Source organism: Callorhinus ursinus, unplaced genomic scaffold (genome assembly GCF_003265705.2).
Source record: "Callorhinus ursinus isolate GAN/ISIS: 27379988/994484 unplaced genomic scaffold, GSC_fseal_2.0 scaffold3, whole genome shotgun sequence".
In the NCBI taxonomy this organism is placed as follows: domain Eukaryota; kingdom Metazoa; phylum Chordata; class Mammalia; order Carnivora; family Otariidae; genus Callorhinus; species Callorhinus ursinus.
The window spans coordinates 54,736,236-54,757,738 of NW_027397065.1; the positions used below are offsets into that span (position 1 = coordinate 54,736,236).

A 21,503-nucleotide genomic window follows, 5' to 3' on the forward strand; every position below is an offset into this window, starting at 1 on the left:
CTTTAAAATTCTGAGATACAGTTTCTTCTAACAGATCAAAATATACCCTAAATCTCTAGTGTATGGCTTTGTTCTAATCTGTGTGATCACATTCTCTACCCCTTTTTTAAACCCTCTTCTTTCTTTTTTCAAACTCCTTATCTTCCTTTTATAAAATCTTCTATAAGTTTCATCTTTACAGTCATATTTCATCCCTTCATCATTATTAACCCTTATTTTTGTACATAGGTAAGTTTTTATTTCTTTAAAATTTTGGGATGCACTTTCTTCTAACAGACCAAAATATGCCCAAAACCTAGTGTATGGCACTGATCTATGCACCAGCCTGATCATAATTGATCATACTCTGTTTTTTGTTTGTTTGTTTTTATCTTTTTTATCTTTCTCTTTTTTCTTTCTTTCCCTTTCTTTTCCCCTGGTTTCAGGTCTTTTCTGATTTGTTCAGTGTATATTTTCTGGGGACATTGTTACCCTGTTAGCATTTTCTTCTTTCATTCATCTATTCTCTGGACAAAATGACAAGACGGAAAAAAGTCACCTCAACAAAAAGAACAAGAGGCAGTACCGACTGCCAGGGACCTAATCAATACGGACATTAGTAAGATGTTGGAACTAGAGTTCAGAATGATGATTTTAAAGATACCAGATGGGCTTAAAAAAAGCATGGAAGTTATTAGAGAAACCCTTTCTGGAGAAATAAAAGAACTAAAATCTAACGAAGTCAAAATCAAAAAGGCTGTTAATGAGGTGCAATCAAAAATGGGGGCACTAACTGCTAGGATAAATGAGGCAGAAGAGAGAATTAGTGCTATAGAAGACCAAATGATGGAAAATAAAGAAGCTGAGAAAAAGAGAGATAAACAACTACTGGATCACAAGGGCAGAATTCGAGAGATAAGCGATACCATAAGATGAAACAACATTAGAATAATTGGGATCCCAGAAGAAGAAAGAGAGAGGGGCAGAAGGTATATTGGAGCAAATTACAGCAGAGAACTTCCCTAATTTGGGGAAGGAAACAGGCATCAAATTCCAGGAGGCAGAGAGAAGCTCTCTCAAAAATTAATAAAAATAGGTCAACACCCCGACATCTAATAGTAAAACTCAAAAGTCTCAGAGACAAAGAAAATCCTGAAAGCAGCTTGGGACAAGAGATATGTAACCTACATTGGTAGAAATATTAGATTGGCAACAGACCTATCCACAGAGACCTGGCAGGCCAGAAAGGACTGGCATGATATTTTCAGAGCACTAAACGAGAAAAATATGCAGCCAAGAATACTATATCCAGCTAGGCTTTCATTGAAAATAGAAGGAGAGATAAAAAGCTTCCAGAACAAACAAAAACTAAAGGAATTTGCAAACACGAAACCAGCCCTCCAAGAAATACTGAAAGGGGTCCTCTAAGCAAAGAGAGAGCCTAAAAGCAGCAAAGATCAGAAAGGAACAGAGACAATACACAGTAACAGTCACCTTACAGGCAATACAATGGCACTAAATTCATACCTTTCAATAGTTACCCTGAATGTAAATGGGCTAAATGCCCCAATCAAAAGACACAGGCTATCAGTTTGGATTAAAAAACAAGACCCATTAATATGCTGTCTGCAAGAGACTCATTTTAGACCCAAAGACACCCCCAGATTAAAGTGAGGGGGTGGAAAACCATTTACCATGCTAATGGACACCAAAAGAAAGCTGGGGTGGCAATCCTTATATCAGACAAATTAGATTTTAAAACAAAGACTGTAATAAGAGATGAGGAAGGACACTATATCTTACTTAAAGGATCTATCCAACAAGAAGATCTAACAATTGTAAATATCTATGTCCCTAACATGGGAGCAGCCAATTATATAAGCCCTTTAATAACAAAAGCAAAGAAACACATCAACAACAATACAATAATAGTGGGGGACTTTAACACCCCCCTCACTGAAATGGACAGATCATCTAAGCAAAAGATCAACAAGGAAATAAAGACTTTAAATGACACACTGGACCAAATGGACTTCACAGATATATTCAGAACATTCCATCCCAAAGCCACAGAATACACATTCTTCTCTAGTGCCCATGGAACATTCTCCAGAATAGATCACATCCTAGGTCACAAATCAGGTCTCAGCCAGTACCAAAAGATTAGGATCATTCCCTGCATATTTTCAGACCACAATGCTTTGAAACTAGAACTCAATCACAAGAGGAAAGTCGGAAAGAACTCAAATACATGGAGGCTAAAGAGCACCCTACGAAAGAATGAATGGGTCAACCAGGAAATTAAAGAATTAAAAAAATTCATGGAAACCAATGAAAATGAAAACACAACTGTTCAAAATCTTTGGGATACAGCAAAGGCAGTCCTGAGAGGAAAGTATATAGCAATACAAGCCTTTCTCAAGAAACAAGAAAGGTCTCAAATACAAAACCTAACCCTACACCTAAAGGAGCTGGAGAAAGAACAGCAACTAAAGCCTAAACCCAGCAGGAGAAGAGAAATCATAAAGATCAGAGCAGAAATCAATGAACTAGAAACCAAAAGAACAGTAGAACAGATCAACGAAACTAGGAGCTGGTTCTTTGAAAGAATTAACAAGATTGATAAACCCCTGGCCAGACTTATCAAAAAGAAAAGAGAAATGACCCAAATCAACAAAATCATGAATGGAAGAGGAGAGATCACAACCAACACCAAAGAAATACAAACAATTATAAGAACATATTACGAGCCAGCAAATTAGATAACCTGGAAGAAATGGATGCATTCCTAGAGATGTATCTACTACCAAAACTGAACCAAGAAGAAATAGAAAACCTGAGAACAGACCTATAACCACTAAGGAAATTGAAGCAGCCATCAAAAATCTCCCAACAAACAAAAGTCCAGGGCCAGATGGCTTCCCAGGGGAATTCTACCAAACATTTAAAGAAGAATTAATACCTATTCTTCTGAAACTGTTCCAAAAAATAGAAATGGAAGAAAAACTTCCAAACTCGTTTTATGAGGCCACCATTACCTTGATCCCAAAACCAGACAAAGACCCCATCAAAAAGGTGAATTACAGACCAATATCCTTAATGAACATGGACTAAAAATTCTCACCAAAAAACTAGCCAATAGGATCCAACAGTACATTAAAAGGATTATTTACCACGACCAAGTGGGATTTATCCCTGGGCTGCAAGGTTGGTTCAACATCCACAAATCAATCAATGTGATACAATACATTAATAAAAGAAAGAACAAGAACCATATGATCCTCTCAATAGATGCAGAAAAAGCATTTGGCAAAGTATAGCATCCTTTCTTGATAAAAACTTTTCAGAGTATAGGGATAGAGGGTACATACCTCAATATCATAACAGCCATCTATGAAAAACCTACAGCGAATATCATTCTCAATGGGGAAAAACTGAGAGCTTTCCCCCCAAGGTCAGGAACACGGCAGGGATGTCCACTATCAGTACTGCTATTCAACGTAGTATTAGAAGTTCTAGCCACAGCAATTAGACAACAAAGAGAAATAAAATGCATCCAAATCAGCAAGAAGTCAAACTCTCACTCTGCAGATGATATGATACTTTATGTGGAAAACCCAAAAGACTCCACCCCAAAACTGCTAGAACTCATAGAGGAATTCAGTAAAGTGGCAGGATATAAAATCAATGCACAGAAATCAGTGGCATCCCTATACACCAACAACAAGACAGAAGAAAGAGAAATTAAGGAGTTGATCCCATTTACAACTGTACCCAAAACCATAAGATACTTAGGAATAAATCTAATCAAAGAGGCAGAGAATCTGTACTCAGAAAACTATAAAATACTCATGAAAGAAATTGAGGAAGACACAAAGAAATGGAAAAACGTTCCATGCTCATGGATTGGAAGAACAATTATTGTGAAGATGTCAATGCTACCTAGAGCAGTCTACTCATTCAATGCAATCTCCATCAAAATATGATCCACTTTTTTCAAAGAAATGAAACAAATATTCCTAAAATTTGTATGGAACCAGAAAAGACCTCAAATAGCCAGAGGAATGTTGAAAAAGAAAAGCAAAGCTGGTGGCCTCACAATTCTGGACTTCAAGCTCTATTACAAAGCCGTAATCATCAAGACAGTATGGTACTGGCAAAAAAACAGACACATAGATCAATGGAACAGAATAGAGAGTCCAGAAACGGACCCTCAAGTCTATGGTCAACTCATCTTCGACAAAGCAGGAAAGAATGTCCAATGGAAAAAAGACAGTCTCTTCAATAAATGGTGTTGAGAAAATTGGACAGCCACCATGCAGAAGAATGAAACTGGACCATTTCCTTATACCACACACAAAAATAGACTCAAAATGGTTGAAAGATCTCAATGTGAGACAGGAGTCCATCAAAATCCTAAAGGAGAACACAGGCGGCAACCTCTTCGACTCAGCCGCAGCAACTTCTTCCTAGAAACATCGTCAAAGGCAAGGGAAGGAAGGGCAAAAATGAACTATTGGGACTTCATCAAGATAAAAAGCTTTTTCACAGCAAAGGAAACAGTCAACAAAACCAAAAGACACCCAACAGAATGGGAGAAAATATTTGCAAATGACATATCAGATAAAGGGCTAGTATCCAAAATCTATAAAGAACTTATCAAACTCAACACCCAAAGAACAAAGGATCCAATCAAGAAATGGGCAGAAGACATGAACAGACATTTCTGCAAAGAAGACATCCAAATGGCCAACAGACCCATGAAAAAGTGCTCAACATTGCTCAGCATCAGGGAAATCCAAATCAAAACCTCAATGAGATGTCACCTCACACCAGTCAGAATTAACAAGTCAGGAAACAACATGTGTTGGCGGGGATGCGGAGAAAGGGGAACCCTCCTACACTGTTGGTGGGAATGCAAGCTGGTGCAGCCACTCTGGAAAACAGTATGGAGGTTCTTCAAAAAGTTGAAAATAGAGCTACCATATGATCCAGCAATTGTACTACTGGGTATTTACCCCAAAGATACAAATGTAAGGATCCGAGGGGATACGTGAACCCCAATGTTTACAGCAGCAATGTCCACAATAGCCAAACTGTGGAAAGAGCCGAGATGTCCATCGACAGATGAATGGATAAAGATGTGGTGTGTGTGTGTGTGTGTGTGTGTGTGCGCGCGCACACACACACACACACACACACACACACAATGGAATATTATGCAGCCATCAAAAGTAATGCGTCTTGCCATTTGCAATGACGCGGATGGAAGTGGAGGGTATTATGCTGAGCAAAGTAAGTCAATCAGAGAAAGACATGTATCATATGACCTCACTGATATGAGGAATTTTTAATCTCAGGAAACAATCTGAGGGTTGCTGGAGTGGTGGGGGGTGGGAGGGATGGGGTGGCTGGGTGATAGACATTGGGGAGGGTATGTGCTATGGTGAGCGCTGTGAATTGTACAAGATTGTTGAATCACAGATCTGTATCTCTGAAATAAATAATACATTATATATTAAAAAAAAAAAGACGAAGTTAGCAAGAGGGGAAGAATGAAGGGGGGGAAATCAGAGGGGGAGATGAACCATGAGAGACGATGGACTCTGAAAAAAAAACTGCAGGTTCTAGAGGGAAGGGGGTGGGGGGATGGGTTAGCCTGGTGATGGGTATTAAAGAGGGCATGTTCTGCATGGAGCACTGGGTGTTATACGCAAACAATGAATCATGGAACACTACACCAAACAGTAATGATGTAATGTATGGTGATTAACATAACATAATGAAAAAATAAATAAAATAAAAAATAAAACACAGCCAATGCCAATTAAAACAAAAAAACAAAAACAAAACTATAGGCCCATATCCCTGATGAATATAGACACAAAAATCCTCCACAAAAAATATTAGCAAACTGCATATAATAATATGTTAAAGTGATCATTCCTCATAATCAGGTAGGATTTATTCCAGGGACGCACGGATGCTTCAATATTTGCAAATCAATCAATGTCCTACACCACACCAACAAATTGAAGGATAAAAATCATGATCATCTTAATAGATGCAGAAAAAGCATGTGACAAGATTCAACCTCAATTTATGATAAAAACTCTCAACAAAGTGGGGGTAGATGGAATATACCTCAACATGATAAAGGGTGTATATGAAAAACCCAGAGCTGACATCATACTCAATGGTGAAAAACAGAGCTTTCCCTCTGAGCTCAGGAATAGCTCATTTTTTATTCAACATAATACTGCAGGTCCTAGCCACAGCAATCAGACACAAAGAAGAAATAAGAGGCATCCATGTTGGTAAAGAAGAAATTAAACTGTCATGATTTACACACAACATGATACTATATATATATATATATATATATATATACACACACACACACACTATATATAGAAAAATTCTAACGACTACACCAAAAACTTACTGGGAGTAATAAACAAATTTAGTAAGCTGGCAAGATACAAAATTAATACCCAGAAATCAGTAGCATTTCTATACTCTAACAATGAAGTTGCAGCAAGAGAAATGTAAAAAACAGAACAACAAAACTCAACACCATTTACAACTGCACCAAAAATAAAATATCTACAAATAAACTTAACCAAATAGGTGAATGACCTGTACTCTGAACAGTATAAAACACCGATGAAAGAAATTGAAGATGACACAATTGAAGATGGACTAGAATATTGTTAAAATGTCCATATTGCCCAAAGCAATCTACAGATTCAATGCAATCTCTGTCAAAATACCAACAGTGTTTTTCACAAAACCAGAACAAATACTAAAACTTGCACAAAACTACAGAAGACCCTTAATAGCCAAAGCAATCGCAATCTTAAGAAGAATGAAGCTGGATATACCACAACTCCAGGTTTTAAGATATACTACAAAGCTGTAGTAATCAAAACACTGTGGTACTGACACAAAAACAGACACATAGATCAAAGGAATAGAGACTCCAGAAATAAACCCATGATTATATGGTCAAATGATCTATGATAAAGGAGGCAAGAACATACAATAGGGAGAAGACAGTCTTTTAAATTAATAGTGCTGGGATTACTGGACAGCTACATGCTATAGGATGAAACTAGACCACTTTCTAACACGGAACACAAAAATAAACTCAAAATGGACTAAAGACATATATGTGAGACCTGAAACCATAAAAATCCTATAAGAGGACACAGGCAGTAATTTCTCTGACATCAGCAACAGCAACATTTTTCTAGCTAGGTCTGTCTCCTGAGGCAAGGAAAACAAAAGCAAAAAGAAACTATTGAGACTACACCAAAGTCAAAGGCTTCTGCACAGGGCACCTGGGTTGCTCAGTGGTTAAGTATCTGCCTTTGGCTCAGGTCATGATCCCGGGGTTCTAGGATCAAGCCTCTCTTCGGGCTCCCTGCTCAGTGGGGAGCCTGCTTCTCCCTCTGCCCCTTTCCCCTATTGTGCTCTCTCTCAAATAAATAAAATCTTAAAAAATTAAAATAAAAGACTTCTGCACAGCAAAGATTTGAAACCACTGACAAAACAAAAAACCAACCTACTTAATGGGAGAAGATATTTACAAATGATAGATCCAATAAGGGGTTAATATTCAAAAAATATGAAGAACTTATACAACACCAAAAAAACCAAACAATCCAATTAAAAAAATGGACAGAGGACCTGAACAGACATTTTTCCAAAGAAAACATACAGATGGCTGACACATGAAAAGATGCTCAACATCACTCATCAGAGAAATACAAATCAAAACCACAATGAGATATCGCCTGACAACAATTAGAATGGTTAAAATCAAAATGACAAGAAATACCAAGGGTTGGCAAGGATGTGGAGAAAAAGGAATCTTTGTGCACTGTTGGTAGGAATGTAAATTGGTATAGCCACTGTGGAAAACAATGCAGGTTCCTCAAAAAATTAAATATAGAAATACCATATGATCCAATAATCTCACTGTTGAGCATTTATGCAAAGAAAGCAAAAACACTAATTTGAAAAGATATATGCACTCCTGTGTTTATTGCAGCATTATTTACAACAGACAAGATATGGGGACAACCTAAGTGTTCATCAATAGACAAATGGATAAGGAAAATTTGTACACACACACACACACAAATATGACACAACTATAAAAAAGGAGATCGTGCCATTTGAGATAACATAGAACTAGAGGGTATTATGCAAAGTGAAATAGGTTAGTAAAAGAAAAAAATATTGCATGATTCCACAAAAAAATGAAAAAAAAAAAAAAAAAAAAAAAAAAAAACCGAAGCAAATGAATAAACAAAGAGCAGAAGCAGACCTATAAATATAGAGAACAAACTGATGGTTGCCAGACCAGGGCGGGCGGTGGGTAGAGTGTCAGGCAAAATAGGTGAAGGGGAGAGGGAGATACAGGCTTCCAGTTGTGTAATGAGTAAGTCACAGGAATAATAATAAAAAAAAAATCACAGCATAAGAAATACTGTGAATGAACTGATGATATAAAGGGACAGATGGTAGCTATATTTGTGATGAACATAGCATGATGCATAAACTTGTCAAATCACCTTGTTGTATACCTGAAACTAATGTAACGTTGTGTGTCAACTATACTAAAAAAAAAAATAGACTGTTAATGTCACATTATAAAAAATAATTCTGCCCAAAGACTTTTTTTTTCTTCTGGATTTTGAAATCAGGAATGGGAGTATTTCATGACTTCACAAGAAAGCGATGCTTCTCAACCATGAAACTAGGTCAGTGTTGATTCTTCTCGATAATAATTTTACAGAAATCACTTTGTAACTGAGATTGACAAAGTATTAGGAGATCTCATCTTCAACAACCAATGATAATTCAGAATATTTGAGAAGTAATACACATTTAAGAAACTAGGGATTTGTTAAATTTTTTAAACAAGTATTTATGCCCCTTCCTTACTGAATACTCAATTATACATTTTTTATATGCTTTAGAATTTTTTTAAGTGTGGGGGGAGAGAGAGAGAGAGAGAGAGAATGCGCTGAGTAGGGGGTGGGAGAGGAGAGAGAGAATCTTAAGTAGGCTCCATGCTCAGTGAGGAGCCAGACTCAAGGCTCAATCTCATGACCCTGAGATCATGACTTGAGCCAAAATCAAGAGTTGCATGCCCAATAAACTGAGTCACCCAAGCACCCCTGCTTTAGAATTGTTCTAATTGCTTCTGTTTGAGAGCTAATTTTGGCATTCATTTAATAAGGCAGGACAAACTATCACAATAGCAAAACATAATATTTACTATGTTAATATCAGCTACCCTTTTTTTCCATCCTTTCTCCAGTTGTCTAGGTCAACTTGTGTCTTTAATTCTGGTTTTCTTTTCAGCTCCGAGTTCATTATACTATGGACATGGATTTAAAGAGCTGTCTAGTTAGAGTCTGCTAAGCTTTAGGTGCAAGGACTAAAATTTCCAAGAGCTGCATGTAACTGTTACATGAAACAACAGAATCTCCTGACAAACTAATGTAAAAAGCATCCAGGATTAAACAAAAATGTGCAAAGTGCCTGGTACAATTTGTCTTTTTCCCTGTAAAATGTTAATAAGATAGTTTGTTCTGTTATTATGATCTCTTTACAGTGAAGAAGAAGAATTGAAGGAGGTACTTGGGAAATACACGTTTGTACATGCATGCATTTCGAAAATGACAATACTTTGGATATATATTATATATATGTTATATATTCAAAGACTTTTCATAGAAAATGGCAGTGCAATAAGCTCTTTCTCTGAAGGTTATGCTTTTTAATGTGATTTTAAAAATTATAAATAATGGTTATATCCTCAAAATGAAATATAAACCATACTACATATGAAAATCATTCTTTATTCTGCAAAAATGCAGATTGACTTTTATTTACCAATACTGAAGTAAATTAAACTAAGTCAGTTTAATAATCTCTTACCCTTGAGATGGTAAACAGGTAGACTCTTCCTTCCTCTTTCTTTAAGTCGTTCATGAACATTGGTGCACCCACCAAGAGCACATCTGTAATGGTGTCTTTATTCACATCGACGGAACACAGCACACTCCCAAAATAGGAGCCAATCTGGAAGGAGAAAGCATATTAACCTTAGGATTCCTAGGACTCCTATACTCCTAATGTTACACTGAACTTTCATTTACCCATTCAACAAACAAAAGTCGAGTGGAACTCTCCGTGGCGTGATCCTGGACAGGAGGGAAGTTCTCAGATGGAGTGGGACAGAGGACCAGGTGGAGATTCAGTGAAGCAAGAGAGGCTGGCCATCTGAATGTTCAGTGCATGCCTACGTGACTACCTCTGTGGGATTCAGAAACGGATAAGAAAGCATTCGTTCTAGAACACGGTCATCATTTTTCTCAAAATAAAAGCACCCTTCTTTAAAGTAGTAAAGAGGAGAGAAAAATACATGACCATAGCTGGTTTGTGGTCAGGGAAGTCAGAGGCTCATGTCGTCTTACTCCTGGAAAATCCACAGAGACAGGAGCATCACACTTAATCCTGGAGAAGGGAAATCTAAATGGTTGGTTTCTCTGACTCAAGGAAGGAAAATTTCTGTTGGTTGTCAGAGATCAGGGTTGCCCATTTCAAATATGTGCCAAGCCCATGGGTCAAAACCGCTTAGGAAGGAAATAGGAACCTGTCAGCTGGCCTCTACTCTAGCAGGCCACCCCTGGGAGTCATCCGCGGTTCTGACTACCAAACGGTCATGCTGAGAAGAAAGCGGTAGAAAAGAGAGTTGCTTTAATTTTAGAAACGTCAAAGCCACAGGACACCTAGACAGGCGCAGACGGAGTAGCTCAGTCTTGACAATGCTGTACTGCTCTCTTTTCATTTTTCCTCTAGATCATTGGCTCTTAGTAGGAGCTTGCCGACAGAGCCATGTTCGGTGCCTGTCATTAGGATAAGACCCAGGTGTTATCGATCTGGGGGAGTCAAAACCTTGCAGTTGGATATAACCAAACAGCACAGGCTTTGAGGCCACACAGGACAGGGTTTTAATGACAACTCAGCACCATGCAAGCTATTTGACCTAAGGAAGGTAAACTCTCAGTAACCTGCTGGAAGAGGATGGTAGATTTCAGTATTGTGAAGATTTAAGGAATACGTATTTAATTTTAAGTTCAATTAACATATAGTGTTATTAGTTTCAGAGGTAGAAGTCAGTGATTCATCCGGTTGCATATAACACCCAGTGCTCATGACATCATGTGCCCTCCTTTATGCCCATCACCCAGTTACTGATTTAAGGAATATTCAAGTAAATACAGATTACAGCACCAGCCACAGGTCGGCACTTGATAAATGCTAGTTTCCATTTCTATCAACTCCCACTCCTCCTCTGCCCTAGTCATCCCTACGATTAATTTCACCTGCTACACCATGGCATTTACCTGGTCACCTCGGTGAGCCTGAATAACTGTGACATTGCCATTCTCATTAACACTGTAGAGCACGATCTGGCCAGTATAATTTGCCCGAGGAGCACCAGCAACAAAATGGAGGTCTTTTTCAGTAGAAATTGCAGCCACAGAGTAACCTAGGAGAGAAGAGGTTGCAGAGTAGGTACTATTGAAATGCTCAGCCAAATAGGCTCGAAAAGTTAGTAGAGATGACCAGAGGTCCTTTTTTGTTGTGCGGCAGAGGGGGGTGTGTTAGAAGGTGGCGGACACCCAGTAGTGTATCCTCCAGACTGAGAAGGTATTTTAATGCTGAAACACAAAGCAAGCCACTCCATATTGTTTACAGGTTTTTTTTTATTTTTTTCCGGCATAACTTACTGACAAGGGCAATCCAGCAGGCAGGCAGGCAGGCACGGAGGGACGGAGGGATGAAGGGATGGACAATCCAAGACACTGTGCAACTACTCCCCACCCCTACTCAGAGCTTCATCTCCAGCTTTTATGGAGCAACAGAGGTCACAGGGTCGTTAGCTAAAGTGGTGGCACCTGCACCAGAGGGCTCGCTATTGGTTAGCTAAAGTGGTGGCATCTGTGTGCCAGAGAGGACTCAACACAGAAGGCTAAGGATGGAGTCGCTGTTGTGAGCACTCCTTCCTGGGTATGCACAGTTCCCAGTGTGCCCAGGTGCATCACTGCGGGCTCATCTTCCTTTTCCTAAGATGAACTGCTCCTGCCTTGTGATGGAAGCACTGCCCTGTAGAGGCAGGACACCTACCTATAAACCAGGCCCTAGATTCGGGGTTGTCCCATCAGCCACTCACGAACTTGGCACTGAACAAGTATTTCTTGAATGAATAATTATATGAATTTAAAAGGTAATGTCACGCAGTATAAAGAACATAGGCTTTGGAATCAGACCGTCCCAGGTTTGAATTCTGGATTTGCCACTTACTAAGTTATTTACATTTGGGAAGGTTATTAACCTCTAGGGCTCTCAAAGTAAAATGGGGATACTAATACTTTCTTCAAAGGGTTGTTGGAAGGATTTTTTTTTTTTTAAGTAGGCTCTACACTCAGCTTGGGGCCCAATGCAGGGCTTGAACTCACAACCCTGAGATCAAGACCTGAACTGAGATCAAGAGTCAGATACTCAACCAGCTGAGGCACCCAGGCATCCCTGGAAGGATTAAAATGTTTATGTAGATAGAATTGCCCGCTCAGGAACTGTCCCATAGTAGGTGCTCAAAATCAGTGGCTGCTTATTACAGGAATAAAAAGACTAAGAACTCTAAAGTTAGATAAGACTAGCACTTACTATACTGGCTTTTAGGAACTATTTCCATTTTAGAGAAGCACAATCACAGCTGCTTGAACAGCCAGAAGAGATCAACAAGTGTAATACAGTGTGTCATTAAAGTTTTAGGATAAGGCCCGATTTGCAAAGAGGCAACATAAACATGTGCAATAAATATAATAATTAGATGACACTTCAAGGGCTTTGCTGAACAGATCCTGAGATTCAGCAAGGGGCTCGTTTTAAAAAAGGGAACTTAAATTTGCTGAGTCAAATGCTCCTATGCCTTACCTAAATATGAGCTGTGGTTTTTATCTTGCAGAATTTGGTCAAAGGCCTGGTTAGGAAAGATCAAATGTCCATGAGATGTCTGCTGGACAACAGTCCCACTCCAGGCATAAGCTCCTACTGCACCCAGCATCAGAATATCCTAAAATAATTGAAAAATGAAGATCATGAGAACAAACTACCTTTAAAGCACAAGAATGTAGCGTATGCAAAACATTGAAATAATGGCCTAGATTTAAGGAGAAAATAACGAAGTAAAATGTATTTGAACGTATCTTGATATATGTCCACATTGTTTTACTATATTTCGTGCTGGAAAACAAGCCTTCCCCCAGGCCATGTTAACCTGATACATTCTGTAGATAAATCTCGACTACCCTACAGGAGGAGCACATAGCCACCTTCCGATTTCCATTCAAAGGTGTACCTGGGCAAATGCCAAACAGTTGTGAGCTTCCTGTCCCACATATTCATGAGTGAAGCTCAGGGTGGGATGTGAGGCATGCCTGAGAAGTAGGCAGTGCGGCTGGCAGAGGACGAGAGGTGGGGCCCTGCTGCTATGCAGCCACGTCCTCTTGGGAGGTCCTCTTCTGACCTATTCTATTTTCCAATGTTCTTCCTCTTTCCTCTTGACTCCTTCTCAAGTGTTCCTCTATCATCTCTATCTTAGTCCGTCTGTTGGACGACAACAGAGCTACAAAAGTTTACCACAGGGTAACACTCTATCTACTTGGAGAACAGACATTGGTCAGCACAGCACCAGGAGGGGCTGGTTCACAGACCAGGGCAGGATGCTCTGGACTGACTCAAAATCCAACCAGGATCGTCAAAGCTGTAAGTCATCGAAGAGGGCAGGGTTTGTCAGGATGGGATTTATTATTTTCAAGTTTTTGATCTTAGATCTCAGAAAACATCAAAGATATGGATTTTGGATTGAAAAATATAAGCCATTAAAAATAGAGCAAAAAGGAAAATGTGTCCCATTTCGAGGACAAGAGACCATGAAATTGTGTGAATGCCTGTCATAAATTTGGGACTCCACATCAGGGTGCAGGAAGGGACTTCAGGACGTGTACAGAAACCTCAGGAAGTTGAGTGCACTATTTCTGAGGGAAAAACCCATAACTTTTACGAGCATTCCTAACGATTAGTGATCCAGACAAAGTCAACACCTTTACTTCTAGAGCAAAAAAACAAGCCATTCCTGGTCTGTCCTTCTGGCAATCAAGTCCTCTGAGTTCATACTGTTCCCAAAGCTTTTCCAGTGTTGCCCATCTCTGTGTCCCTCCGCTGCTCCACTGGGACCCCGAGCAGAGTTGGAACCAGAGCCTGGGGAAGTGGATGTTTATGGGAAGGAAGAACACATCTTCTGAGCTAAGAAAGCTTTCCATCTCACATGTTTGCTAACTCTTCACTTTTTTCAACTATCTTCTGTCTCTGCTCGTAGAAAAGAGATACTCCGGCACCTCAGAATTCAAGAGTGGCAGTGATGACAAGAGTTTGCGTTTTGTGTTTCGTTTTTTTAAAGATTCATTTATTTATTTATTTGAGTGAGAGAGTGTGTGTGTGCATGAGCTGGGGGAGGGGAAGAGAGAGAGAGAGAATCTCAAGCGGACATGCCACTGAGCGTGGGGTGGGCTCAATCCTAAGACCCTGGGATCATGACCTGAGCTAAAATCAGGAGTCACTTAACCGACTGAGCCACCCAGGCGCCCCAAGAGTTTGTGTTTTTAAATAAACTTTTCCAGTAGTTAATTGATTTAAAGGAAATTCCTGCAACGATAATCCCTTGAATTAATATAGTGCCTGTCCCTTGGAGTACTCATACACTTTCTTGCATATTACCATTTTTTTTCCATAAAAAATCCCCGTGAAACAGGGAGGGGAAGGCATTATTATCCTTCATCTTTTAGATGACAAATCAGCAGCACAAAGAAACTGAATGACTATGACTGGGAATCAGAACTGTTGATCACTAGATGGCTGTTTTTTCCATTCTATATATAAAGCTGCTGTGCCCCAAAGTGTTCAGCCAAATGACAGCATGGCTGGAAGTTATCTGATATACACACGTTCTGAGGAGAGTAATCTGCGCTGATTCCCACTTGTGACATTTCCATCTGGAAGTTGTCTCCTCCTTGAACAGTACCTGGGAGATGGTAATTTCAAGAATTATATCACTGTCAGTTTTTAAATCAAATTTTCAAACATGCATGCACATACACACATGAACACATGTGCACATGCACATATATGGACATACATACACCCACAATGTTCTGATGTTCACTCAAAAATATAGAGCTGGCAAAAGCTGGGAGGGAGAAATCACTAAGGAAGTGTTCTAACAACAACCCACAAGACTTCCAAGGTAGTGTTTGAAATTGGTATTAATCTTGATTATGCATTCATGCACTTATTGGTATGCTTATGATGTTCCTGATAGCAAAAACACTCAACATAGGGGATGACGTAAAATAAAACCTGAAGTGATGGCCCTTTTTAAAAATTATTATTACTAGCTAAGAAACTAACTGAATTTTTAGCTTTTAAATATTGGTACTAATAAGTGTACATCCATCTTAGGTGCAGTTGGAAGAGCCAGGCAGTTGATGCGTAAGGAAGACCAAACAGATATGTGGGTTAGGCTTCAGGATCCAGGATTCAAGACTGAGTAGGAATTTTACCAGTTAGGAAGTTTGTCCTATTTCTACATATGTGCTTGTCTTTGACACTCAAACCATAGGACTCAATTAGTATTCATTTTCCATACAGTGTAGTCAAAATGGTTACACTTAATCTTCACAAAAAGGAATAAATTCCTGGACTACCACTTGGATATAAAGAGTGATATATATAATGTATACCATACGACACAGTCACTTGTTTAGAAGACGTAATAATTTACACAGGCTGAGTAGAGATAATTTTTTTAAAGATTTTATTTTTAAGTAATCTCTACACCCAGCATGGGGCTCGAACTCACAACTGTAAGATCAAGAGTTGCACGCTACACTGACCAAGCCAGCCAGGTGACCCAAGATAATTTTTAATAAAGTAGAGCAGTGCTTCCCCAAAATCCAAAATAGCAGATAAGGCACAAAATCATTTCTAATTAGCATTTAGGTTGCATTGTGATTATTCATGTTCAGGTGATCACAAACAAGCATAAGTCATACCATAGGTAGCCAAATAATTTTATATTATTTTATATTATCTCAAGGCACATTAGATTTTGATAATGATTTCAACAACTCAGAAGTACCACTGGATGTTTAAAGAAGCAATAATATTTTTTGGGTAGAAGTCTCCAGTGGATAATCAGGAGGTGAAGATAAGACTAAGGACTGAATGCTTACTTTATGCAATGCCCTTGGACCCAGCTTCTGAAAGAGAACCTGACCTATAACAGGTGTTCAATAAAATAAGCTCTTTATTGCTGAGAGTTATTTGGGTTAGCCACCAGGAACCAGAATTTTGGGACTTTTACCAACTGGGAAGTGTGTCCCATATAGTGAGTTCTTGAATATGTGGTATTTCTACACTGACTAGAGCTTCCAAGGCCATTTTAGTAAATTATTGTAGACCTGGGAAATAACAAGTTTTCTTGAAATCTGAACTATTAAAAATCTTCATTATGTTTTTCTAATTTTAAAAGTATACATGCTTGTAAATGAATTCAAGAATTTCAGAAATTATGTAACAGTATAAAAAGGTAAAACTTTTATGATTATAAAAACTATGCAGGGTAAAAAGGTAAAACTGTTTACAATTATAGTAGATATTACTAAATTGCCTTCCCCCAAAGCTGTACAATTTATAATCTTATCAATAGTGTATGAGCTTCTTTGCTTCCCCATAATATCTCCAAGATTATATATTACTAATCTTCATTATCTTTTAGGCACAAAGTAACATTGATTTAATTTATAATTTAAAATAATTACTGAAATTGGGAATATTTTCTTATATTCATTAGCCATTTGTATCTTCTCTTTTATGAACAACTCACTCATGTTATCTGTTTTTCTTACTGATTCATAGGAGTTCTTTTAATATAAGGTATATAAGTTAACATTAATAGAGCAAGAATACAGTAATAAAATCAAGAATTCTTGAAAAAAGTTTTTGAAAGATGTTCTTTTACCTTCAATGCTAAAAATTTGTTCTCCTAGTGTCCCAGCCTTTTCTAGTAGAGCTGCTTCATCAGACACGTTGAAAAAATATCTTTCTGTTGGAATACTGGCAATTGCTTTAATTTCCTTTATTAAATTTTTAGTATCAAGGGCATTTCTGTTTAAGTACCCAAGAACCTTAAAAACAGAGGAAGAGGGGAAAGGAGTCATTACAGCTATACTCCAATATCCCTACTAGCACTTTCTAGTATTTATTTCTGAAGACAAGAGGACCTCTGGAGAAGTAAATCCACACCCCCTTAGTCAACAGGACTGAAAATCAGCAAGAAGAGAGACAGAATGAAAATCTTTTCTATAAAGCTGTGTGCACCGAATGAGAAAGTGCAATCTTGGGAAGTGATGTTATAAAGCAGCACTTACCCATCCACTGAAAGACAACTAAAAAGAAAATCTACTTACTGCTATGCCAAACCTCAGTATATTGTCATTGTTGCATTGATCAATCACAGCTTTCAACATTGAACCATCATGCGATTCACCATCAGTTACAACCACCATTACTTTGGTGGCACCCGGTCGTCCTCCAGCCGCTGCTGCATAAGCAGAATCTCTGTGGCAGATAAGATTAAAGACTCACTATCAAAAGATGAAGCTAATATGTGGACCTCTGGTTAGAAATATAAATGTGAAACTAACTTCTTTGAGCCATGACCTACTGTGACTTAGAATTTCTCTCTATAGGTCTGGTGACATATTTACCTACATTCTATTTGCAGCTTATAGGGAAATATATATAAATCTTGCTTGGCATTAACAATAATTTCCATAGTTTCTATGGCATGTGTGTGTGTATTTACATCAAGAATCCTTAGAATTATCTTCTGATAACAAAATTCAATTCATTAATACTAATAAACAGAGCAAAGATATTCAGTCCTGTCACCAGTTTTACTCACTGGATCTGCATTTACTTTCTCAATATGAAATTGCTTTTTAAAAAGTAATAAATACACTTGGCAAAAGAATGTCAAAGCATTTGGAAAGGTATAAAATAAAAATCTGACACCAAGCCACTGTTCCAAAGGTAACCACCTTTATCTGTTTGTTTCCTTATAGAAAACATTTTATTTAGATGTATATGCATAATCTACTCCTCAAATGTTCATGCAAATGGGGACATAGTCAAGCCAATTATTTTTCATATTTTTTAAAAGACTTTATTTATCTGACAGAGAGAGAGAGAGCACAAGCAGGGGGAGCATCAGAGGGAGAGGGAGAAGCAGCGTCCCTGCTGAGCAGGGAGCCTGATGCAGGACTCCATCCCAAGACCCTGGGATCATGACCTGAGCCAAAGGCAGACACTTAACCAACTGAGCCACCCAGGCACCCCGATATAGTAATTTTTCATTTTGATGGAGATCTTTCCACATAGGCACATACAAAGCTCTCTCTCTCTCTAAGATTTTTATTTATTTATTTGAGAGAAAGAGCAAGAGAGAGTGCACAATTAGTGAGGTGGGAGGGGGCAGAGGGAAAGGGAGAAGCAGACTCCTGCTAAGCAGGGAGTCCAATGTTGGGCTCGATCCCAGGACCTCGAGATCATGACCTGAGTCAAAGGCAGATGCCTAACTGACTGAGCTACCCAGGTGCCTCCAAAGCGCTCTTTTTAATGGCTGCATAATATTTCATTATTTGGGGGTAACCGTAGTTTAACCAATTCTCCATTATTGTGCATTTAGGCCACTTTGAGTTTTACAAGTAATGCTGTAATAAATGTCCTTGTGTATATATCTTGGCATACTTTTCCAAATGTATCAGTAGGATAAAATCTTAGTAGTGAAATTACTAGGCCAAAAGATTTACACATTTCAAACTTTGAAAGATATTGCAAAATTGGACTCTAAAAATTTCTACCAATTTGTATTTCTATAATGTAAAAGAATGCAAGTATCTCCATCTCCTTTCCTTAACAATGAGAATTATTAAACTTTTAAATTATGGACATTCTGATAAGTGAGACTATATAATTGTCTTAATATGTGGTTTTTTTCATTATGAAGAGATAATGAATATTTTATGTTTATTAGCCATTTGTAGTTTTTCTCTATGAACTCTTGATTTTTCTTTATCTTTGACCATTTTTCTTTGTATTATTCATTATTTTCTATTTAGAAAATCATCTTTTTTCGAATGGATAAAGAAAATGTGGTATATATATACAATGGAATATTATGCAGCCATCAAAAAGAATGAGCTCTTGCCATTTGCAATGACGTGGATGGAACTGGAGGGTGTTATGCTGAGTGAAATAAGTCAATCAGAGAAAGACATGCATCATATGACCTCACTGATATGAGGAATTCTTAATCTGAGGAAACAAACTGAGGGTTGCTGGAGTGGTGGGGGGTGGGAGGGACGGGGTGGCTGGGTGATAGACATTGGGGAGGGTATGTGCTATGGTGAGCGCTGTGAATTGTGCAAGACTGTTGAATCACAGATCTGTACCTCTGAAACAAATAATACAATATATGTTAAAAAAAAAAAGAAGAAGAAGATAGCAGGAGGGGAAGAATGAAGTGGGGGAAATCGGAGGGGGAGACGAACCATGAGAGACGATGGACTCTGAAAAACAAACTGAGGGTTCTAGAGGGGAGGGGGTGGGGGATGGGTTAGCCTGGTGATGGGTATTAAAGAGGGCACGTTCTGCATGGAGCCCTGGGTGTTATACACAAACAATGAATCATGGAACACTACATCAAAAACTAATGATGCAATGTATGGTGATTAACATAACAATAAAAAAATAAAAAAAAGAGAAAATCATCTTTTTTCATATATATCACAAATATTTTCCTCAGTTCATTAATCTTTTTAAATTTCAGTGGTATTACCTCTGTATGTAAATTGCATATTTTGACATCAATTTTATTAGTTTTTTATGTGTATTCTTTTATATTTGACATGGTATTTTAAAAGGACCTCTTATCTCTAGACTTGTTTCTTTAATTTCCCAAGTTTCTCATAGTCCCTTAATAATTACATTTTCTTAGATTTAAATTTTGGTGCAGCTGAAATTTATTTTGATTCAAGGAATGAGTCAGGAATTCAGCTTTATTTTGTTTCTAGATGAGTATCCAGTTGTCCAACAAGTTTTTTCCTGTCTATTGGATTCTCCTGTTGCACATTCTTTCTGGGGAATGCCACCCACCCACTTTGGACTACCTACCTCCTCTATGGTGACACCTTAAAGTCTACATCTATTTCCATTCATCTCTCCTATTTCATATTTATACATTCAATGCCTGCTGAATATTTTCACCTGAATGTGCAAGGGACACTTTAATTTCAACATGTTTAAAACTGAGAATATCATTTTATTCCCTAAAGCCTTCCTACATAACAGAATGTTGAAGTGTAGAAAAATATTTCATATTTGTTACCCAGACAAATTTGAATACAGTAGTCACATGAAATACTTGTTGAGTGAATTATATTCTTTATGACACATGGTAGAATTCATTTATGATTATAAGATTTCTGAGGGTAGAAACTGTGCCTCATTTGTTCTGATTAACTTCAGGTCTTGGAATAATAAATCATAACCATACACAGTCAATGAAATAAGATAAATGGAAAATGGCAATATTTACTAAAAGAGTGTCAGAATTCTATTTGATGTTGTAAAGAAACAGACCAAAAACAAAAAAAAAAAAAAAGGAAGAAAAGAAAAGAGAAGAAAAACTTCTGGAAGGTGTGAGTAAGAAGTTAGGTGATTCTCCTAACAATGGAAAGGCTTTGATTAGCTTGGGAAATAGTGGTAAGAGCAAGATGATGGTACAGGAGAGAAAACCAAAGGTCTGAAAAGATGATAAAAGCCCAAAAGTCACATCTTAACAGACAGTGGCCATTCTTTTTGTGAGGAGATCTTAACAGGTCCCTGACTCCTTCCAGGGAAAAATACCACATCCATACTTCCTGCTGAAAACACAGGCCCTCTGCAGTTTGTAGCTCCTTCTAGGCCATTCTCCATGTCAACCTACTGTTCCTCTGAGTCTAGTTTACTAGGTCATAAAGGGCACTTTGTCCGTTGGCAACTGACCTATTGACTGGCCACAGCCTGTGAAATGGTGTGGCCCACAAGAACATCTCAATAGGGACAACAGAGATTAACCAAATCAATCCACTTGTAAGAAATCCACTTTTGAGACATATAGGGAAAGTCACCAGTGGATAGAAACAGCAACTAGAATATACACCCAGAAAAAAAGAGGGGCAGATAAATAGGAAATGCAGAAATAGGAAAGACAGGATACACGGTGACTGACCAGATATGTGCTACTAAGGAAGAACAAAAAGAATAAAGAAAAC

At 38.1% G+C, this 21,503-nt stretch overlaps 1 protein-coding gene across 1 annotated transcript in view; it reads right to left on the bottom strand.

Moving 5' to 3' along the window:
- ITGA2 (integrin subunit alpha 2) overlaps positions 1-21,503 on the bottom strand; it is a 105,719-nt gene that overhangs the window by 33,362 nt on the left and 50,854 nt on the right. The window contains exons 8-13 of the mRNA XM_025867296.2: positions 17,595-17,745; positions 17,147-17,312; positions 15,072-15,148; positions 13,003-13,141; positions 11,409-11,554; positions 9,937-10,080 (exon numbers count right to left, since the gene is read on the bottom strand). Coding sequence (XP_025723081.1) covers positions 9,937-10,080; positions 11,409-11,554; positions 13,003-13,141; positions 15,072-15,148; positions 17,147-17,312; positions 17,595-17,745 — 823 coding nt within the window. The remainder of the gene's footprint in view (positions 1-9,936; positions 10,081-11,408; positions 11,555-13,002; positions 13,142-15,071; positions 15,149-17,146; positions 17,313-17,594; positions 17,746-21,503) is intronic.